This window comes from Sus scrofa, chromosome 2 (assembly GCF_054392235.1).
Source record: "Sus scrofa isolate SSC_HxYL_T2T_F1_AM1 chromosome 2, Sscrofa_HxYL_maternal_Yorkshire_Landrace_v2.0, whole genome shotgun sequence".
In the NCBI taxonomy this organism is placed as follows: domain Eukaryota; kingdom Metazoa; phylum Chordata; class Mammalia; order Artiodactyla; family Suidae; genus Sus; species Sus scrofa.
The window spans coordinates 62,312,553-62,335,669 of NC_139384.1; the positions used below are offsets into that span (position 1 = coordinate 62,312,553).

Consider the following 23,117-nt stretch of genomic DNA (forward strand, 5'->3'; position numbering starts at 1 on the left):
TAAAGCAGTCAAGCAAGACAAGTAATGATAGTTTAATTAAAACAATAAAACAGAATCACAGTTTTAATTATTTCTCAAGTACATGCTAAGTGTTTGAGTGGTTCTTCAGAAACTAATACCTTCACCCTGGTGGAGAGTGGTAACTACATGCTAACCACAAGCACATAGAGACTAAACTGATTGGAACCAGAAGACTGATGATTAAGATTAAAATATCACCTGGTTACCTCACCACAAATGAATCAGAAGAATACCCATGAACTGATCATGTACCCTGTGATCCTCACCCTTAATGTTGCATTTTAAAACCCTTACCTGGAAACCATCAGGGAGTTTTATTTTGAGCACTAGCTTCCCATTCTCCTTGTGTGATGCCTAAAACAAACGCTGTATTTTGCTTCACCACAACCTGGTGTCAGTAGATGGTCTTTGTTTCATGTTGGGCAAATGGACCCAAGTTTGCCTTGGTGACATTTATAGCACTCTGGCATTATTCATGCATGAATGTAAAAGTGGCTTCACATTTTTGTTACAAGTACTGTTAATGCATGTTTTAACATAACTGGCACTGCAAGCATTTTCTATCTATATTATAAATGGCATAACCTCATATATCCCTGAGTAGGCATAGAAGACTCAGACTGTCAGAATTCTTCTCTTGTCACACCATGGTTCCTTTGACATCTGGCCAAAGCCCTCTTTAAGGCCCCACTCACATCTCTGTTTCTCAGGCTGTAGATAAGAGGGTTTAACAAGGGAGTGAGGATAGTGTAAAAGGCAGAGAAGACCTTGTCTTTGACTGGGGTGTGGTAAGACTGGGGAAGCATATATGTGTATAGAGCAGCCCCATAGAACAACATCACCACCATCATGTGTGAAGAGCACGTAGCAAAGGCCTTCTTCTTCCCTTCTGCTGATTTCATCTGGTGAACTATGATGAGAAGCCGGGCATAGGAAGCAATTACAACAGAAAAGGGGATTAGCAGCATCATGACACAGCAAATGTACATCACGGTTTCGTATACAGCTTTGTCACCACAGGCCAACCTCAGCATGGTGGGTGCCTCACAAAAGAAGTGATTGATTTTGTGTGAAGCACAAAATGGTAGACTCATGGTTATAGGAGTAAGGAGGAAGCTGTCTAAAGCACCACCAAACCAAGAGGTGGTTAATATCACCCAACAGACCCGATGGCTCATGACCACAGGATAGCGGAGTGGGGTGCAGATAGCCACATATCGGTCATAGGCCATGAGTCCCAGCAGGAAAAATTCAGCCCCTACAAAGCCCAGATAGAGAAAGTACTGGGCTGTACAGGCAAAGAAGGAGATGGTCCCCTTGCCCACAAGATAATCAACCAGCATCTTGGGAACAATGGTGGAGATGAACATCATGTCAATGAAGGACAGGTGGCTGAGCAGGAAATACATGGGGGTGTGGAGGTGAGGGTCTATGTGGATCAGGAAGATCATGACCCCATTAGCTATCATGGCCATGAAGAAGATGGCACAAATGACACTGAAAAGGAATCCAGAGGCTTTATTGTTAGTGAAGAGCCCTGTGAGGGTGAAATCACTGGAAAAGGTCTTATTATCTCCGTGCATTGTTCTGAGTTGTACCTGGAAGCATAAGGAAAGAAACACCAGGTTAATGAAAACTGGAGTAGACAAAAATGAACAGCTAAAATAGCTGTATATGCATGATTGAGTTAAAATTATTTATATACTAATATCGATTTTTTTTGATCATGAGAGGATTGCATTTGCAATTTCTTCTTTATTGGCTATTTCTCATTGAAGAATGATTCTGATATTAGAGTCCATTGCATGAAAACGAATGGTAATTTGAAAATTAATGGTTGGTTTAAGGGAATTTAATTACTATTTAGAACATCTGGGCTACAGAGAGGATCTTCTCCTGGAGTTGGCACCATTTATTTGAAATTTGTATACAACTGGAAAATGATTGAATCAGTTCCAACAAACATAAAATTCAGTAAGATGTTTCTTTGAATTGGGAACTTTTGTGACAGCTTTAAAACTTATAAGTCTGATCCTAATTGAAATAACCATTAGTTTCTAGATACAGCTGAAAATTATAATGAACTATAATGAATCTGATCACGGCATTTTCCATCTTACCATTCATTAATGGATCATCCTTATTTGTTCCTTCACTCATGTGTAGATTTATCAATCATTCACAAATCAATTTTCATTTTTGGAGAACCACCTGTACAGTGTTCTAGGCTCTAGGAATACTATTGCAAACAAAATAAATGTCTCATATGACTTATGTATCTAAGTTGTGGGAGAAAGAGAGTAAACAAATAAAAGATAATGATGGTTTTGGATAATAAGAAATGCTATGAGAAAAAGTTTAACATGGATATGAAGGATGACAAATGAGCAGCTATATGAAGATTTGAGGGAAGTTCTTGCAGAATGAATAGCAAATTTAAGTTCTCTAAAAGAGAAAGGAGTTTGTTATGTTCAGGAGAGGTCATAAAGAGGATTGTGAAAAAGGCTGATAGTCAAGTGTCTGAGGTCAGATTTTTAAGATTTGTAGGCCAAGGTAAAGAGGTCAAAAGTATTTTCTAAATATCTATAGAACTGAGATGCAGATGACAACTTGTAACCATTTGTTTAACATTTAAACATGCATTTATTTATCACTATTTATGGAAGCCAATAGGACCTAATCCAAGAGTACTTGGACAAAATACAACAGCATTCAATAACACATTTTTATATAAAAATATATAGTGTAAATAAAAATTGAACCCAAAATAAATTTAAACAAGAGGAAGAGAATATATATTTTAGGTATATATATATGTATATAAAGAGATGATTCTTTGAAATTGGAACAAATAGACCAACTCTAGCTATGGTAATGATAGCTGGGGGAGGGGTAGAAAGACACAAAACATCATTAAGAATAAGAAAAATGATGTCACCACAGATATGAGAAGAGTAGTAAACATTATAGTATAGGATGCTATTTCAACATTATATTAACATAGTGGGGATTTCAATGAAGATTATTTTAAAGTATGTATTGTGTATGTGTATCTATATACATAACATGAATGTGTAACTATAAATAAATATAATGCATATATAATTAAATTCCTAAGAAAAATATTTAACAAGACCCACAGAATTTGGAAACATTTTAAAAGATTATACTCAGCTATGTGCCCCTCAAATTCCTAGTTTAGAAGCATTCTATGAAAATCTTCTGAGAACAGATAATTTCAAAATTATTGCATGTGTAGAAAGATATAGGCATAATCCACATTTATCTTATAAACCTGTATAACTTCCAAAACACAAACCCTTACAATTATAAACCAATTCCACTTATAAATGTACTTTTATAAATAAAAGTAATATTTTATTTAATCCAACAGTACATTAAGAATAATGTATCTGTAAACCCATTCATGCAAACCTCTTCCTCTTTCTCAAAACCCTTCAAGTCCCTGCATTGTTTGTGAGCTAAATGCAGAAGTCCTAAATGTGGTTGCCTGATCCTCAATGGCTTGGATCCTCTACCCTCTGCTCTCTGGTGCTCTGCAAATTCCTGGCACTTGCCTCCCAGAAAAAAAGCATAACTCAGCATTTTCCCCTGACTGAAGCACAATATTTCCTACTTCATCCCAGGCTTCTGTGGCCCCTGTTATCAGCTCACATTCATACTTTCTTTAGAGGACCCTCTCTGGTATTACTGCAGCATAATATGAACTAATGCCATGTTGAAATATGTGTTCATATATCAAAAAAAGTTAACAAAATATGTGTACATAATATTAACAGAAATGATGAAATGGTGGATAATGTACTAAACTTGCAGACAAGTGTAAAACTAATAAAATGCAATTTTAATTAAAAACCCAATTGGAATTTTTCTGAAGAAACTTGGCAAAATGAATCTAAATTTGATCTGATAGAATGAGCATGTGTTAATTTTTCTCGGAGGAACAATGTTAAAAATTCACATTACTTCAACCTCTGTGGGACCAATGTAAAATACAGAGATTTAACAAATAGAAAAGAGTATTTAGAAATAAACATCCCTAACTCCTTCAAAACACACACACATATACACACAAACCATAGCACATAAGAATTTTCAAAAAGGAAAGATGGAATTCACAATGGGTATAAGAAGATGAAAGAAAACAGAAATATGACACCTGAAAAATGCTGCTTTGACCTAAAAGTTATTTTGAACTGAAGGCAGTTAAAAAGCCCCCCTACCCTATTCTGCCTAAAGGCAGGATATAAATTGTCTTACCGGAGACATATGCTTATCAGCCCAAAGAAAGTACCAGAGGAGTCTACGAATGTCATTCCATTAGTTCCCCCGCTTATATTTACCTTCTCACAGTTTGCCACTCATGGAAACATCAGGCTGCTTCCCTTTGTCTTATCATTTCTCTACAATCTATTTTTCTTTGCTGAAGATGCTGTATGCCACAATTCTAAGCCATCAATTGCTTTGAGTTACTTTTTCTCACATGTATTGTGAGCTGCATGTATTAATATACTGTTTTTCTTTTATTAATCTGTCCTTTGTAAAAGGCCATAGCTGAAAAACCTAACATTGACAGAAGTAAAGTTTTGCTGCCCCTACATATATAACAAAATTGCAATTTAGAGAAAAGTAGTGAAACCTCTCTTTTAAACTTACAAAAAGAGTTTGACTCAAGAACTTAAATAAAATAAATACATTACTAAAATAAAACTTTTTCTATAGGGTTTGAAGCTCTTTAACAAATAAACACATTTTCTGTAATCAGAAAAAATGTTTAAAGAATGACAGTAATATTTAGGCTTTACATGTGAGGAAGTGGGCTTTAAAATGTTATTTTTTTTCTAAAAATATCTAAACACTATTTTTTTTTGTCTTTTTCTAAGGCCTCATCAGAGGCATATGGAGGTTCCCAGGCCAGGGTTCTAGTCAGAGCTGAAGCCACCAGCCTATGCCAGAGCCATAGCAATGCCAGATCCAAGCTGCATCTGCAACCTACACTACAGCTCACAGCAACGTCGGATCCTTAACCCCCTGAGTGAGGCCAGGGATCAAACACGCAACCTCATGATTCCTACTCGATTTGTTAACTGCTGAGCCATGACAGGAACTCCTAAACACTACTTTTATTAATTTAGTCTAAGGAAATATATAATATGAAAATGTGCATATAGGTACAGACAATAAATTAACCATTAATTTTGATAGCGAAAATTATCTAAATTATCAATATTAAGTTGGCAAAATTAAATGTTAGTCCTTTTGCCTTGAATGCATTCTTTGTTAGTTGTCTTATGAGTTAAATATGTGCATAATGTATTTTTGAGTAAAAACTTACTATCCTTTTATAAAAATATATAAGTAAAAAGTTAATCACCCACAGTTGATTTAGTGAGTTTTTCATTGTTAAGGATCAGTAATACTAAGGACAGAAATCAGGCTCAAGGTAACACAGCAACCAGAGAATGTGCTGAATTGAATGAAGATTGAAGAGTTAGGAAGACACTTTATTCGAGCATCCTAGAATCTGGTTTATTTTACTTATAGCATACTATGAACTTTGTATTTTATGCCTTTACAAATAAGATAGACTATGATGGTCAGAGTTCCCTAACATCTTCTATCTTTTTGAGATGCTCTTAAGTTTCTGATGATGAAGAACAGTGCTTCCCACTAACGCCCATGACATGTCTTCAACTTGTTTCCACAACTCCTGGAAGTCTTCCTGGTGTTTTCATTCATTGTGTATTTCTGTCTTCTCAACTACAGTGTGAACTATTGGAGGCCAGAGTAATACTCTAAATAGTTTTTATATCTGTGGCCATTAGGACAGTTTTGCATATATGAGGTGGTCTATATATTAATATATTACTCCTAGAATTTAATAATTCTTATACTTAATATTTTCCCATTACGATTTGTACATGAAGGCATAAATGATGTGAATATTTGCTTTTACATTCTCTATCATCTCACTGAATCAAAGGTTAAATTGAAGACTTAAGTCAGAACAAAACTGGTCTCTGGAAAAGAAAGAAAGAAATGACATGAATCGGAAAAATAATGAATGGTGTTGGTCATTTTTCTTCCCTTCTACCATCAAAGCATGCATTATGCATGTACTTTCAACACAGCCTAACAAAATTTGACCAACAGGCATCTAGAACAATTAGTCAAGACTGCTTCCATCTTCTATATATTGCTGCTTGGTATGTCCAAAATGGTTCATAAAATGCAATAAATAAAATCAGTTCATGAAATAGTACCTGGTTCCATTTCAATGCTAGCAGGATGGTTTACCATTGATTATCTTTTGTGAAAGAAAATGATATTTGTTTTTGAAAAGTAAATGGATATTTTGTAGTTGAAGCAACAGAAAATTTGAAGTCTTCCCCCAAGTGTTTATATGATTATTTATGCCCAACTTCTCAATCTACTCTGCTTAACTGTAAATATTTTATTTTTACTTGAAAAATGTCTTTACATGTGCTAAATGAATAATTTGACAGTGCTCAGAAATACCTCAAATAGTAGCCTTTTTTTTTTTTTTTTTTTTAGATTTGAAAAACTAGATATTTTCCCAGAGTTTTGGCTTTATTCAGGTCAGTCAAAATTATTGGCCTCTGCACTTCTGGGTTCTGTTTCATCCATTTCTAACCCAATATTTTTTAGGTAAAATGTCCTGTTTCCTTACACTCAATCAACATTTCTAATTTCCTATTCTATTCAATTTAATTATTTTTACTATCTAAGTCTCTGTGCTTCACTCTAATAAGACAGCAAGCTTGTGGTAAATGAGCATGCAGAAAATATCTAAATTTTCACAAATCAGTAATCTTCCTTATCCATTCCTCTTGATACTCATGTATATTATCCAAGAGAGCCAAATGACTTTCTTACCCTGAGAATGGAAATGATGGCAGTATATGACTTACAGGTATACTATATCTAGAGAGAGGAATACTAGCTATAGGCAATGTTGGCTATGTACAACTTTGCAAAAGACAAAACCATAGAAACTAAAAGAAAATGAAACCTCCACAGTTTTCCTCTTTTCTTTCTCCATATTCACTTCTTTCCTTCTTTGAAAAGATGATAGGAGATCCAGATTGAGAAGTACAAAGCATCAAAAAGTAGATTATTAGTTAGAGGTATTTAAAGAAGACTATAGATTTGAAGTCATGGATTTCACATTTCAATGCCACAAACACGATGGGGCACAGGGCAGCAGAGAAGCAAAGAGAGGAGAGGTTAAATAACCTAGAATGACATCATAACCATTCTGAGATTTCTCAAGGAGGAAATTTCTTAGGAAGAATCCAGAGGGGATATCAATTAAACTGGTTCTGGTTAATACTGAAAACTTTACTCAAATTGTCTAAATGGAAGACAAAGAATGTACTTCTTTCCAGTTTTTTTTTTTTTTTTTTTAATTATCAGCTTGAAAACAAGTGTTTTCTGAATGTTTCATCACAAGCCTCCTTATGTATTTTCTTCCCTAGAAAGCAAATTAGTAATAGTGGGAAAATTGCCAAAGTAAAGAAAGAGAATACTATTATGTGGTCATTTATTTTATCACTTCGTTAACAATCATGAGTTCTAATTCTTTCAGTTTTTTATTCCATGAAGCAACTTGCTGATAAAACACCATCGATTAACTAAATGATACCAAAACAGCTTGTGCAATCACTGGTTAAAGCACAGGCCAGATTTATAATAAAATTGATCACGAAGGTTTTTAATGAAACTATTGACAGGGCAACTGATGTAAAAATACAATTTATGGAAATGATTGTTACCAAACCTTCAGTTATCAAGTTAATGAGAAGGGCTTCATCCTAGGTTACAAGTTAAGAATGCAACTTTTGTTTGAAAAATAATAAGCCTTTGCTTTATTTTTTAAAGCAAAAATTCATTAAAAATTTTGAAAAATATAAGGACTCCTTTATAACTTTAATATATAATGTTGACAGTCCAATTGATTGACAGTCTATTGGAACTTTCAATTATGCTCATGTTATTTTTTCTGGGAACTTCAGACTCTGAGGTCTGGAATGTATACTTCCTGTGACTTCCTGAAATGGGAAAATTGATAATCATGGAAAGTAAAAAGAAAAAAAAGAATAACATCACTTATTCATTACAACAAAGAACCAGTGTTATGTTTTCATGTATATGCTAAGGAATATGGATGGAATGTAGGCTATATTTAGTAAATGTATTTTATTCTTTAATTTTATTATACATCATAATCAGTGCTGCAAATTTTAGTCTGATATGAATTATCTCATGGTAAATTATTATAAAGAGAATTTTAACTAATTCCCCAGGTTAATTTCATATTTTGGCAGTTAAGAATACCAGTGCAATGGATAATTACACAAAAATGGTTATGATCAAATTTACTTCTTTAGAAGAATTTTCAATAAGTGGAGTTGCTAAATCAAAAGATAGAAATCCATATTTCCCAATAAACCCCAAGATGAATTTTATAACACTCAGTAGTACTGTATGAGAGAGTGTCTATTTTACTACCCTTAGAGCTTCTCTTCTAATTCTGATATATATGTATGCATACGTGCATGTATGTATATTTATATGCTAGAATTTATGTAAAACAACTAAAATAGATGTATCAATTCCACCATCATCATCATCACAACATGAATTTAGCTCAGTTGGTGTATATGTGTGTATATGTGTATGAGTGGTAATTTTGTGTGTGTGTGTTTATATCTGTACTGGTGTCATTTGAGTTTCCAAGCTGAGGGTCAAATTGGAGCTGTAGTTGCTGGCCTACACCAAGCCACATTGAAGCCAGGTTAGAGCTGCTTCTCTGACATACACCACTGCTCACTGCAATACTAGATTCTTAACCCACTGAATGAAGCCAGGGGTCAAACCCACCTCATATGGATACTTGTCAGATCCATTACCACTGAGCCATGATGGAAACTCCAGTGTGTATGTAAGCTATTAGAATAAGGAATTACATTTAAGGTGATTGCAGATATTGATAAGAAGCTACTGTAGCATTTCTTGATAATGCTATACTGTATATATAAAACCTATCATTTGCCATTTTCAGATATCCTGTTTCTCTCTGAGGACACTGAACTATGAATTATGGGATTAACTCTTCCTATGACCATGGGAAGAAAGTAAGGAAATGTCAGTTGTGTATTATATAGTGAAGTATTATTATTTTGTATGAAAAATTGAAATTACTGATGTGAACAGACAAAACATCCAACAAATTTAAGTATGTATTATGTGCTAAGTATTATATAAGGAACCACTGACATACTAGCAATCAAAATATAAAATCTCTATAGCAAATTAGAACTAATAGGTTTGTGATGAAGATTACATTAGTAAGTGAAGAGTTATTATTATCATTAGTTTATATTATTACCAATACAATGTTTGGGTTCTTTTTTCCCTTAGGAATGAATGTTTCTATCAGTGTCTACTTCCTGGAATGAAATCTTTAAACCTCAGACAACTGTGTCAATCAAAGCTTATCAAGGGAGAGGAGGTTAGGAGAGATTGAAACATTTTTTTCCTATTTAACTGTAGCATGATCTCAGTTCCCTAAATAGCATTAATTAATTGTTATCCAAGATGTAAATTCACTCAGAAGATTTTCTGCTGCTCTCTGTTAATAGCCTGCTCCTGTGTTGAACCCATAGTAAATGTTTATGCACTCTGCTTTGACACATTCTTTGTTTAATACATCACTACTAATCTATGAGCCTGGTTTCTTGACTTTCCATTTAAAATAGCCTAATTTGAATCATTTTTCCCCATTTTACTCCATTAATTGAGTTCAGCCCATCAGCAATCATTCAACCCCTAATCCCATTCTTCAAACATGCTATTATCAATCATTCACAGATTTTTTTTCTTCTCATAGTATTATGTTTGAAAATTATGCCATATTACCTGCTGTATCAATTCTGCTATCTCAATTTCAAATTATATGTCAATGCTTCTTATGAATAATAAAGAAATTAATAAATGCTTCCTCCCAATATTCTATTTTCCTTTGCCTCCTAAAATTAGTTTCTTACACATTTTTTTCCTTTGTTTTTCTCTGTTCTTTTTTTTTTCTTTTAAGGCCGCACCTGTGGCCTATTGAATCAGACCTGCAGTTGCTGGCCTATGCTACAGCCACAGCAACACTGTATCTAAGCCACATCTGTGGTCTACACTGCGGTTGCTGCAATGCTGGATCCTTAACCCACTGAGTAAGACCAAGGTTCAAACCCTCATCCTCATGGACACTACTTCAAGTTCTTTCTTTTTTTCTTCAGGGGTGCACCCATGGCATATGAAGTTTCCCAGGCTAGGGGTCAAATTGGAGCTACAGCTGCAGGCCTATGCCACAGCCACAGCCATAGCCACACCAGATCCAAGCCAGGTCTGTGACCTACACCACAGCTCACAGTAATACCGGATCCTTAACCCACTGAAAGATGGAAACTGTTTCCTCATGGATACTAGTCCAGATTCATTTCTGCTGATGGGAACTCCTATTTTGGGTTCTTAACCCACTGAGCCACAACAGGTATTCAAGTTACTTACATTTTGGTATTTTTTTTTTTAGGTAAAAATGTTGTTTCATTATTTTAATATTTAAAAAATTGCTGTTTTAATAAATCACATATCTTAATGTTTTGATTTGCTTTTTAATTTATTCAAGTATAGTTGTTTACAATATTGTATTAGTTTCAGATATACAGCACAGTGATTCAGTATTTTTATGGACTATATACTCCATTAAACGTTGTTGTGATATAATGACTAAAATTCCCTGTGTTACAAAATTCCCTATGCTTATCTATTTTATACATAAGAGTTTGCATCTCTTAATTTCATACCCCGAACTTGTACTTCTCTACTTCCTTCTTCCCTCTGGTAAGAGTTTGTTTTCTATATCTTTGAATCTGTTTCTGTTTTGCGATATTAGTCATTTGTATTTTTTTTGATTCCATATATAAAAGATATCACATAGTATTTGTCTTCTCTGACTTATAAAGTATAATATTCTCTAGACCCATCGATGTTGCTTCAAATGACAGCATTTCATTCTTTTTAGACTGAAGAGTATTACTTCATATATATAGATCACATCTTCTTTATCCATGTATCTGCAGATGGACTTAGGTTGCTTCTAAACTTTGGCTCTTGTAAGTAGTGCTGTTATGAACATTGGGGTGCATGTATCCTTTTGAATTAGTTTTTTTCACTTTTTCATATATATATACCCAGGAATGGAATTACTAGAACATATAGTAGTTCCATTTTTTCATTTTTTGAGGAAGCTTCATATAGTTTTCCATATACATTCTCACGAGCAGTGTTCAAGGATATCCTTTTCTTCACATAACTCTTCAACATTTGTCACATACTCCCCAACATTTGTCTCTTTGATGATAACCATTCTGATATGTATGAGGTATGGCTCATTGTTGTTTTGATTTTCATTTCTCTAATAAACAGCGATGTTGAGCATCTTTTCATGTATGTGTTGGCCATTTGTATGATTTTTATGTCTTCTTTGAAAAAAAATGTATATTCAGTTCATCTCTTTTTTTCTTTTTTTTGGCTGTGCCCATGGCATGCCAGAAATTGAACCTGCCCCACAGCGACAACCCAAGCCACTGTAGTAGCAATGGCAGATCCTTAACTCACTGAGCCACGAAGGAAAGGAAATCCTTTTTTTTTCCTGCCCATTTTTTTGATTGGGTTGTTTTTTGATATTAAGTTTTATGAGTTGTTTATATATTTTCTATATTAAATTCTTGTGGGTCATGTCATTTGTAAAAAGTTTTCTCCCATTCTGTAGATTGTCTTTTTCAGTTTTGTTAATTGTTTCTTTTGCTGTGCAAAAATGTTTTAAGTTTTATTAGGTCTAATTTGTTTAGTTTTTTTATTTATTTTGCTTTAGGAAGTAGATTAAAAATGTTGCTACAGTTTATGTCACAGTGCTTTGTCTAAGTTCTCTTCTAGTAGTTTTATGTTTTCAGCGAATACGTTTAGGCCTTTAATCCATTTTGAGTTTATTGTTGTATATGGTGTGTGAAAATGTTCTCATTTCATTCTTTTACATGTAGCTGTCAAGTTTTTCCAGAACTATCTTGCCTCCTTTGTTGTGGATTAATTGACCAGAGATGTGTGGGTTTATTTCTGGTGTCTATTCTGTTCCATTTATTTATGCCTCTGTTTATGTGCCAGTACCATGCTGTTTTGATGACTGTAGATTTGTGGTTCAGTCTGAAGTATAGGATGGTGATACATCCGTCTTTGTTCTTTTTTTAAGATTGTTTAACAGTTTGGGATCTTTTGTGGTTCTATATGAATTTTAAGTTTATTTATTCTATTTATCTGAAAAATTCCATTAGCATTTTGATAGAGATAGAATTGAATCTGCATTTATAGATTGCTTTGGGCAGTACGGCCGTTTTAACAGTATTAATTCTTTCAGTCCAATAACATGGAATATATTTTCATTTCTTTGTATCATCTTCAATTCCCTTTGTCATTGTCTTATAGTTCTTAGAGAACAGGTTTTTGTTTTTGTTTTTGTTTTTGTTTTTCTCATTGGTTAAGGTTATTCCTGAGTATTTTACATTTTTTCAATGGAATTTTTAAATGAGATTTTTTTCTTTACTTTCTCTTCCTGACTGTTCATTATTGGTGCATAGAAAAGAGATTTCTACATATTAAAATTGTATCCTGCAAGTTTGCTGAATTAATTTTTTAGCTCTAATAATTTTTGCTGGAGACTTTAGGGTTTCCTATATAAAATATAATGCTATCAGCAAATAGTGACAATTTTGTTTCTTCTCTTCCATTTTAGTGGATATTCAAAATATTATATTTTTTTCTGTAGACTTGAAAATTTCCAAAATGCTAAGTTCAGAACAAATAAAATAAATAATGTTGTATTTGGTATAAATTTTACAGGTTGATACTATTTAATTTAGCAGGAAATATTTTAGATGCCTACTTAAGGTCCATTAGAAGGTAATTTTTTTCAAAACAACCTTCAGGTTATGTGTGTAAAAATATGAAAACCACAAAAATTAACCATATCACATATAATTTGGGCTTTTAGGGAGATATTTAAAATTATTTTACATGTTCTTCATGGTTTAGAAAATCTTATATAAAATGTGAGATACAGAATGCAATAAATAATTTCTCATATATTACTATATGGTAACTAACATTAGTAGTAGTAAAAATAAAAAGTCAAATAACATCTGGAATAATAAAAGGCAGAAAAGTAATATTAAAGAAAGAGAAATAGATTAGTGTATTTTATAGTAAAACTTGTTTTTCATATTTTTAAAAAAAAATTTAGTCTTGATCTTGTGGTACTTTTATGGTTCATATATGGTAAAAACATGCAAAAGAAAAAGGATAATATGGAAATAATAAGGTAGTGATACAGAACAATAAATTTAAAAGTCTTTTGAAATATGTTTAATGCTAAATTATTCACATTGACAATAAAAAGAAAAAATAAAAATAATAATTATGTGTGATTTTTATATATGATAAATCATTATTAGTAATACTTAAATTAAGTGAAATTTCAAGTAAAAAGACTAAATATCTTATTCAAGTGTCCAATAGGATATGATATTAATGAAAAAAACCAATAATTCTAACAAATATAATTGTTGTAATTGTTTTTCTATTTTTTGAGGTGGGAGGGACTCACCAAAATTTCTGGAAAGTCTCTGGCCCAGATATAGAAACTGTGCTGCAGTTGAGGCCTGTGTAACAAGCAATGCCAGATCCTTAACATGCTGCACCCCAAGGGAATTTCCTATAATTGTTTTCTAAATGTGATTTAAGTTTATTTACCTTTAAGTAAACTCTCCCTGGGTTAATTTAATTTTAAAAGACTTGGATCTACTCCTTCAAATCCTACATTTTCTGAAATGGGTCACATACATTAGTGAAATAATGAGGCATAAGAAAGAGCAAAGTCACTGAACCCGGTACTTAGCACACTTTTTATCTTGCAGAGAACCCAAATTCTCTTTCATTTTGTATGTGAGAGAAGACTCAAGAAAAATCACATCAACTTTCCTAAGGTTTCACTGTTCATATCCCTCAAAGTTAGAGAATGCAGATCTCTTTTATCTAGTTGTGTGATTCATTTATTTCCTTCAGTTTTATTCAATAATTAAAATAAACCAAAACTATTGGAGAAAAAGAAGAGCAAGATATGCTTTTACCTTCTTAAATCTAGAGCTGAAATAAAAGCACATTTAGTGAAAGATGTTGAGTATTGATGGTAATTTCTTTTAAGATTTATTGGGGGAAGTGTTCACAGATGTGATTAATGACTTCAACAGAATTTCAAATTACCTGGCTTATTTCTCCCTTTGCAGTCATACTGGGTAGTTGACTTGATGGAGAGTGATGAGGAAAGAAGGAGAGGTACAGGGGCTGGAGGATAAGGACATATCCAAAACCATAGTACTGGTGATACGTGTGGAGACAGAAAGACAAAATCTTGCTGCCCAATGGCTCCTCTGATTCTGGAACTTTCTAAGCACAGGTTGAGAGTGCAGTCTCAGGAAAGTTACTTCAACTTTCTGTGTCTCAATCTAGTTTCCTTTAAGGAGGTGGTTGAAATGAGGATGATGATGACTTCTTATAAAGACAGGTGCATTCCTCAACACAAACTTTAGAAGAGAGTACAGGACAGATATTTTCAGCTCTCTTGTAAGTGGACACTGATACTACTTCCACAGTTTTTAAATGGTCCCAAAGTTTTTTTCATGTGCTTTATCAAATTAAACTCCTAGAACAAATCTATATGTTAAGAACATGCTCTCATTTTTACAGTTAAAGAAACTGAATCTCAGAGAAGAGATTTTTCATCTGGGATTTGAGAATAAGAGACGTCAAATAATTTGCTAATGTGACCCAGAGAATAAACAATAACAGCTGATCAAGAAGGTAGCAGTTTTAAATCCAAGGACATTGTTGATTTAGTAATGAATTACAGAAAATAACTTTTTTGAAACCACTGAAAAGTTGAAAATCAGAAAAGAAGAGATGTAGAACTAGAAAAAATGAATTTTCTCTGAAGCATTTTTCTCTAGAGAGGCAGGCTGCATCATAAGAGGTTCCAGAGTCAGGGCTTTGCCTGGAGCAGTGGCAGAAGTTAGCCCCTCAGTCACTAGGTGATGGCATTGACCTATCATCAGGGGTCCCCTCAAGCCCTGAGGTAGCTCTTCTTCCAGTCCTAGTGGGCCTGAGACCTACTCTCATTGTGCCCTGCAGGAGGGGTGTCTGGATAAAAGGATAAATACCTTCTCTAAGATTTAGTAAAGTCATACTGTATGGATGCTGAGGATGCTCAGGTGCCTACACTGGCCTCAGAACTCCCAGATTGGTAACCACAGGCCTGAAGGGTATTTTTTCTACAGGAACAAGGAGGACTAGGGAAAGGGAAGGACCCAAGGAAAGTGAATATTGTCATGAGGCTGCCCAATGAAGTTGTTGTCCAGGTGGAGGGCTCCCTTGTGGTCAATAGGGGCTTGACTGCAGAGGACAGGAGCAGACAAGGCAGAGACACTGATGAGGCCAGGATATTTCAACAGTTTGAGCTTACTGAACACTCTGAAAAGACCCAGAGACAGAGGACACATTCTGCCCCAGCTCAGCTCAGAAAAATGGTCTCCATAGGCCCATCTGTAGTGAGAGGGCAGTAAAAACTTGTCTTTGATGCTACCCTTTTGCCTACCTTACTCTCAGAATATCAAGATTGTTGTGGACTTAACATAACAGTGAGATATATTTTAAGAAAACCATTTTGTACTGGAGAGCAATCCCTTCATCCATTCAATAAACACTGAAGTTAAGCAAGCAAGTTGCAGGGGGTCAAAGGTGAAAAAAATTATCCACATGACCTCTGCCCTGTAGTGCCTTACTGGCAGATAAGAAGATGCACAAAGTTTTGGTCAAGCAACCTGGAAGGAGAGTCTTTAGATGAGGGCTCTGGCCCAAAGGTTACTGGGAGGATGGAAGAGCTCTCTACATAAGGGGTGTGAAGCTGACATTGAGGGACAGGAGACATCTTTGACAAATACAGGTGTAAATGGGATAACTGGCAGGAGAGGTACTCCAAGTCAAAGAGAAAGCAGGAGACCCAGAGAGAATGATGTCAGTATATTCCAGAATTTTGAGGAAGACTGTAAGGTTGACACTGGATAAATTGTGATGGTGGAAGGTCAATGTGAACTTGAAGTGGAGCAGGAAAGGAGTCTCCAGGTAAAGAAAATCTAATAGTCACTGGATTTAGAATCTTATTTCTTATAGCACCTGAAGTTTTCCCTGAAAAAACTCCCCACAGGACTTGAAAACATCTTTGAAAATAGCTACAGTTTGGCTTATTCTCAGTGGGGCTATATCTGGTTCATGAAACATCCCTGACAATCCTTGACTCTAATAAACCTTTTGAACGAGGTCATTTCTTCTTTAATTCCTCTCTTCATATTTTCTCTTGAATTCATTCTAATCAGACTGTTATCCCCATTCCTCCTCTGAGACCACTCCTTAAAGCCCACAAAGACATCAACATTTCCAAATATAATAATTAATTTTCAGTATTCATCTTTCTTTGTTATATTTTTATTAGAGTTGATTTACAGTGTTGCACCAATTTCTGCCTGCTGTACAGCAAAATGACACATCCCCCTTCTTATATTATTTTGAATCATGACCTATCACAAGAGACTGGATATATTTCCCTGTACTATACAGTGGGATCTCATTCTTAATGGCCTGAAGTGGATAACATAGATTCCTCCGCCATGCTTAGAACACTAGCTTCAATTGATTTTTTGACTACCACTCTGTTTTCTTCTTCTTTATCAGAGCTATTCTTCAAGTTATCTGTGTTGAAAAAACAGGGTCTGTACTCCCCCTTACTTGGTTTTTGCTGAGGCAAAAAAGTTGCTATTTGGAGTTTGAAGATGCCATGTTAACACTGACATGGGCTCACCAATGCACTGCCGGCTATGAAGTTCCCCATAAGGTAGTTCAGTCAATTCTGGATGCCTTACATGCCACAGTATTTTGTGGGGATACCTGAATGTATGTGTGTGTGTCTGTGTGTGTGTGTGTTATGTGGAAAGGAATTGATTAAATTATTGAGTAATGAGATAAAAGTCTTTTAAATATAAAATTATTCAGGAGTTCCCACTGTGGTATGGTGGAAATGAATCCAACTAGGAACCATGTGGTTGCAGGTTTGATCTCTGGCCTCTCTCAATGGGTTGAAGATCCAGCATTGAAATGCACCATGGTGTCGGTTGCAGACATGGCTTGAATCTGGCATTGCTGTTGCTGTGGTGTAGGCCAGTGGCTACAGATCTGATTAAACCCCTAGCCTGGAAACCTCCATATGCCATGGGTGCGGTCCCAAAAAAGACAAAAAGGCAAAAATAAAATAAAATAATTCAGAATGGCCATCATTAATAAGTCCACAAACAATAAATCTGGAGAGGGTATGGAGAAAAGAGAAACCCCCCACACTGTTGGTGGGAATGTAAATTTGTAGAGCAACTATGGAAAACAGCATGGGAGTACCTCAAAGAACTACATATATAACTGCCATATAACCCAGCAATCCCACTGTTGGGCATATATCCAGACAAAAATTTCCTGAAATAGATGCATGCACTAATGTTCATTTCAGCACTATTCACAATAGCCAAGACTTGGAAACAACCTAAATGTCCATCAAAATATGAATGGATTAAGAGATGTGGTATATATACACAATGGAATACTACTCGGCCATAGAAAACAAAACAAAACAAAAAAAATGCCATTTTCAGCAACATCAATGGAAGTGGAGACTCTCACACTAAGTGAAATAAGCCATAAAGAGAAAGACAAATATCATATGATATCACGTATATCTGGAATCTAATATATGGCACAAAGGAGCCTTTCCACATCATGGACTTGGAGAACAGACTTATGGTTACCACGGGAGAGGGAGAGGGAATGGGATGGACAGGGAATTTGGTGTTGATAGATGAAAACCATTGCCTTTGGAATAGATAAGCAATGAGATCCTGCTGTATAGTACTGGGAACTATATCTAGTCACTTATGATGGAACATGATGGAGGACAATGGGAGAAAAAAGGAATGTATACATGTACACCTTGGGTCACCTTGTTGTATAGTAGAAAACTGACAGAACATTGTAAACCAGCTATAATGGAAAAAATAAAAATCATTTAAAAAATAAAGACCCTGAGGAACAGTGACATAAAATATAATCAAATAATGTCTATATCACAATATATTAAAATATTCCATGCAGATAAAAAATCTGTATGTAACTTTTTTAAATCTGAAAAAAAATATAAAATAATATTTATAGTATTAGGATGGACGAGGCCTTCCTAACAAAATAATAAATGACAAACCAAAAAGAAAATGACTGACACCATGAAAATCTGTACAACTCAGGAAAATAGACGCATATGTTGAAATCTCACTTTTGGAAAAGGAACAACGTAAATAACAAGGAATTAAAATAAGGAATGTATAAGATGAAACAGGTCAGGTAGACAACAAACTATGGAATCAAAGATAAAACCTTGTAATTGGATAATGAGAGCTTAAGAATTACTACAGAACAATGCAATGGGGGGGTGTTTCCAAAATGGCAGACTAGAAGGACATGGAGCACATGTCTTCCCACAAATACATTAGCAATACACCCACAAATGAAAAAAATTATCACAAAATATCTACTGAACACTATCAGAAGACATGAACTATCTGAAAGGACAAGAAAGTTCTCCACAGAACCAGGTAGGACAAAAGAAAAAAGAGAGGAAGGGGAATGGGACCTCCACCCCTGGAAGGGAGCTGAAGGAGAGATGTTCCTGCACCCAGGGAAACTCCTTCACTGGCAGGAGATAGCTGGGACAGAAAAGGAGCTTTAGAGACTCTGAGGAAAGCAAAATAAATGGTCTGTACCAGGCAGGAAAGAGAGAGACCTACAAAGATGGCCTGTGCTACCACCCTATGCACCCCAGCCTGAGGAACATGTCTGCTGGTGTGGATGGGGCTGGATGCTGGGCTATGGGGTTTGGATAGAAGAACTGGGGAGAGGGCTTATGAGGGCAATATTGAGATGGTCTGAGGGAATGGAAGAGTGGAATAACACAGTGGGAAATGTTCCTGGAAGCAGCTCAGGCTGCCATATAGTCCAAGTGCCATCTTTGAGTGGTGTATGATGGGTGGGTTGTCATTACACCCTCTTTCCCCACACACTGTCCTCTGACTCCATAGGTTGAGGGTGGCTCCCACCTGAGTGGGTGACCATACCCTGACTGCCACTGTGCTCCCTTCCTCCTGGACTGATTTGCTCTCCTGGCCTTGGCCCAGACTCCTTCCAGCCAGAGTGGGCTTATTATGTACCCTGGCTGCCACACCTGCACCTTCCTTTGTGTTTCAGCTACCTAGGGAGCAGATTCCTATAGGTTTCCCACACACAGAGGTGGAGCTGAAACCATAGTTGAGCCCCAGAGGATGTGTGACTAAGGAATAAGAGCTGAAATCTTTCCTTGTAGCTGTATGATTTCAGATTTACACATCTGCTTCCAGCTTTGTAAACTCAGTACTGGCAGACAATGAGTATTCCAATGGCTGAGATTTGTCTGGCTTTTACAATTGTGGACTTTGTTGGCCAGGCCAGACCAGGCCAGAGCCTGTGCTGCCTTGCTGGCTCCTACAGTGAGTCTGTGTGCACAACTACTTCACTCCTAGAACTGGACTTCAGTGGATTTACACTGGTGGTCTTGTGAAAACAATGCCTGAGAAACACCAGGGCCAATTTCCATCATTCCCATAGTTGAGGTATGACCTAGGACAGTGCTGAAAACAGTGTACTTTATGAGCCTGTGTAATGGGTGAAAAATGACACAAGAGAGAATATTCAAAGGGCAACATCTCAAGTGGAGGAATACACAGTGGATCCTCCTCTAGTTAGAGTGCTCCAAGCCCACTTACCTTGCACTGCAGATCGGAAACACAGCTTAGAAACAGATCTGTGGCCCTGTATTCCAACAATTAGGGAGCAAACCTGGCCCTGACAGACAAGTGACAGACACAGAGCAAAGAAAAACCCCCAGTTAATACCCAGTACAGGCGCCGGTCACCACAGGAGGAAACAGATATTCCGCTCATAGAGGGTGCACAGAAGGATTCACATGAACTGGGACATAGCACAATCCTGTAATTTCATAGGATCCTGGGCCAGACCTACCTATCAGTTTTGGATGGTCAACTGGGGCTCACAGCAGGGGTAGGTATACCAGTGTTGGGGTCCCCAGGGAACATTGACTGATGTGAGTTCTCATGGAAGTCTCCACTTTGTCACCAAGACCTGAACCCATGGAACAGACTGCAGATTCCAGTGCTAGTACACCTCAAGCCATACAACCAGCAGGATAGGAACACATCCTCACCCATCAGCACACAAGCTGCCAAAAGTTGTAACTGAGCTCAGAGCCTAAATACATCCCTGACACAAGACCCAGCTCCCTCCTTCAGTGGGTAGGCACCAGTCCCTCCCATTAGGAAGTCTTCACAAGCCCCTGGACTAAACTCACCCTCCAGGGATTGGACACAAGAAGCAAAAGGAAATACAATCCTGAATTCTACATGAAGGAGACCACCAAAAAAGTTAGACAAAATGAGATGACAGAGAAATATATTTCAGAAGAAGGATCAAGATAAAACCCCACAAGAACAGCTAAATGAAGAAGAGACAGGCAGTCTATCTGGAAAAGAATTCAGAGTAATGATAGTAAAAATGACACAAGATCTCAGAAAATAATGAAGGCACAGAAAAGAAGATACAATAAATGTTTTTTTTAAAGAGCTAGAAGATATAAAGAACAAACAGAAATGAACACTACAGTACTGAAATGAAAAATACACTAGGACAAATTTATAGAAAAAATAACCAAAGAATGAATAAGTGATCTGGAAGACTGAGTGGTGGAAATTACTGTCACAGAACAGAATATAAAGGGAGAAATGCACATTAACACAATAAGAATGGGGGATTTTTAACACCCTGCTTACATCATGCTCACCCAGATGGAAAATCAATAAGGAAATACAGATCTTAAATGACACATTAGAGTAGATGGACTTAATTGATATTTATAGAGCATCCGATATGAAAGCAGCAGAATACATTTTCTTCTCAAGTGGACATGAAACATTCACCAAGACAGATCACATGCTGAGCCACAAATCAAACCTCAGTAAATTTAAGATAATTTAAATCATATAAAGCATCTTTTCCAGCCACAATGCTATGAGATTAGAAATCAATTACAAGAAAATATTGTAAAAAACACAAACACATGGATTCTAAACGATACACTACTATACAACCAATAGATCACTGAATAAATCAAAGTGGAAATACACACACACACACACACACACACACATACACACACTTAGGGACAAAATACAATGAAAACACAACAACCCAAAACCTATGGGATATAGTAAAAGCAGTTCTAAGAGAGAAGTTTATAGGAATACAATCTTACCTGAGAAACAAGAAAAATCTCAAATAAACAAATTAACCTTACACCTGAAGCAATGAGAGAAAGAAGAACAAACAAAAAACAAAGTTAGTAAAAGGAAAGAAACCATAAAGATTAGAATAGAAATAAAAGAAATGGAGATTATTCTTTTAAAAGATAAGCGAAATTTATAAGCCTTTAGCCAGACTCTTCAAGGAAACAACAACAAAAAAGAGTGCTCAGGATGCTGAAATTAGAAATGAAAAAGTTACCACTGACACCATAGAAATACATAGGATCCTAAGAGACTACCACAGGAAACTGTATGCCAATAAAATGGACAGCTCAGAAGAAATGGACAAATTCTTAGAAAGGTACAATCTTCCAAGACCGAACCAGGAAGAAATAGAAAATTTGAATGGACAAACTTCCAAAAAATAAAAGCCTAGGGCCAGATGGCTTCACAGGCTAATTTTACCAAAGATTTACATGAGCTCACACTTATTCTTTTGAAGCTCTTCCAAAAAAAAATTGCAGAGGAAGGAACACTCCCAAGCTCATTCTATGAGTCCACTCTCACCTTGATACCAAAACCAGCCAAAAACCTGAAAGAAAAGAAAATCATAGGCCAATATCTGATGAACATAGATGCACCAATTCTCAAAAAAAAAATACTAGTAAAATGAATCCAACAATACATTGAAAGGATTATACATCATTATCAAGTAGGATATATCACGAGGATGCAAGGATTTTTAGTATCTGCAAATCAATCACTGTGATACACCATATTAACAAACTGAAGAATAACAACCATATGATAATCTCAATAGAAGCAGAAAAACCTGTTGACAAAATTCAACACCCATTTCTAATAAAAAGTTTCCAGAAAGTGCGTATAGAGAAAACCTACCTCAACATAATGAAGACTATGTATGACAAACTCACAGCTAACATCATTCTCAGTGGTGCAAATCTGAAAGCATTTCTACTTGTATCAGGAACAAGAAAAGGATGTCCATGCTCATTACTTGTATTCAACACAGCTTTGGTTTCCCTAGCTATGGCAATCAGAGAAGAAAAAGAAACAAAAGGAATCCAAGCTGGAAAAGAAGTAAAACTGTCACTGTTTGAACATGACATGTTACTATACATAGAAAATCCTAAGGATGCTATCAGAAAACTACTAGAGCTCATCTATGAATTTGGTAAAAGTGCAGGATACAAAATTAATACTGAGAAATCACTGGAATCCCTACACACTAAAAATGAAAGATCAGAAATAGAAACCAAGGAAAAATCCCATTTACCATCACATCAAAAAGACACAAACAGGTGTTCTTGTTGTGGCTCAGAGGGTTAAGAACCCAGCTAGTATCCATGAAGGTGTGGGTTCATACCCTGGCCTCACTCAGTGGGTTAAGGATCCAGCATTGATGCAAGCTGCAGTGTAGTTTGCAGATGTAGC

General features: G+C 35.7%; 1 protein-coding gene across 1 annotated transcript; it reads right to left on the reverse strand.

Annotated features, from left to right (window-relative positions):
* Window positions 1-644: 644 nt before the first annotated feature.
* Window positions 645-1,604, reverse strand: OR2T6 (olfactory receptor family 2 subfamily T member 6). The gene has a single exon (XM_021085069.1). The coding sequence runs from the start codon at window positions 1,602-1,604 to the stop codon at window positions 645-647; it is 960 nt and encodes a 319-aa protein (XP_020940728.1).
* Between the last annotated feature and the right edge of the window lie 21,513 nt (window positions 1,605-23,117).

Excerpts from the sequence above, each read along its gene's own strand:
- OR2T6 (XM_021085069.1), bottom strand. The coding sequence starts at position 1,604 with ATGCACGGAGATAATAAGACCTTTTCCAGTGATTTCACCCTCACAGGG.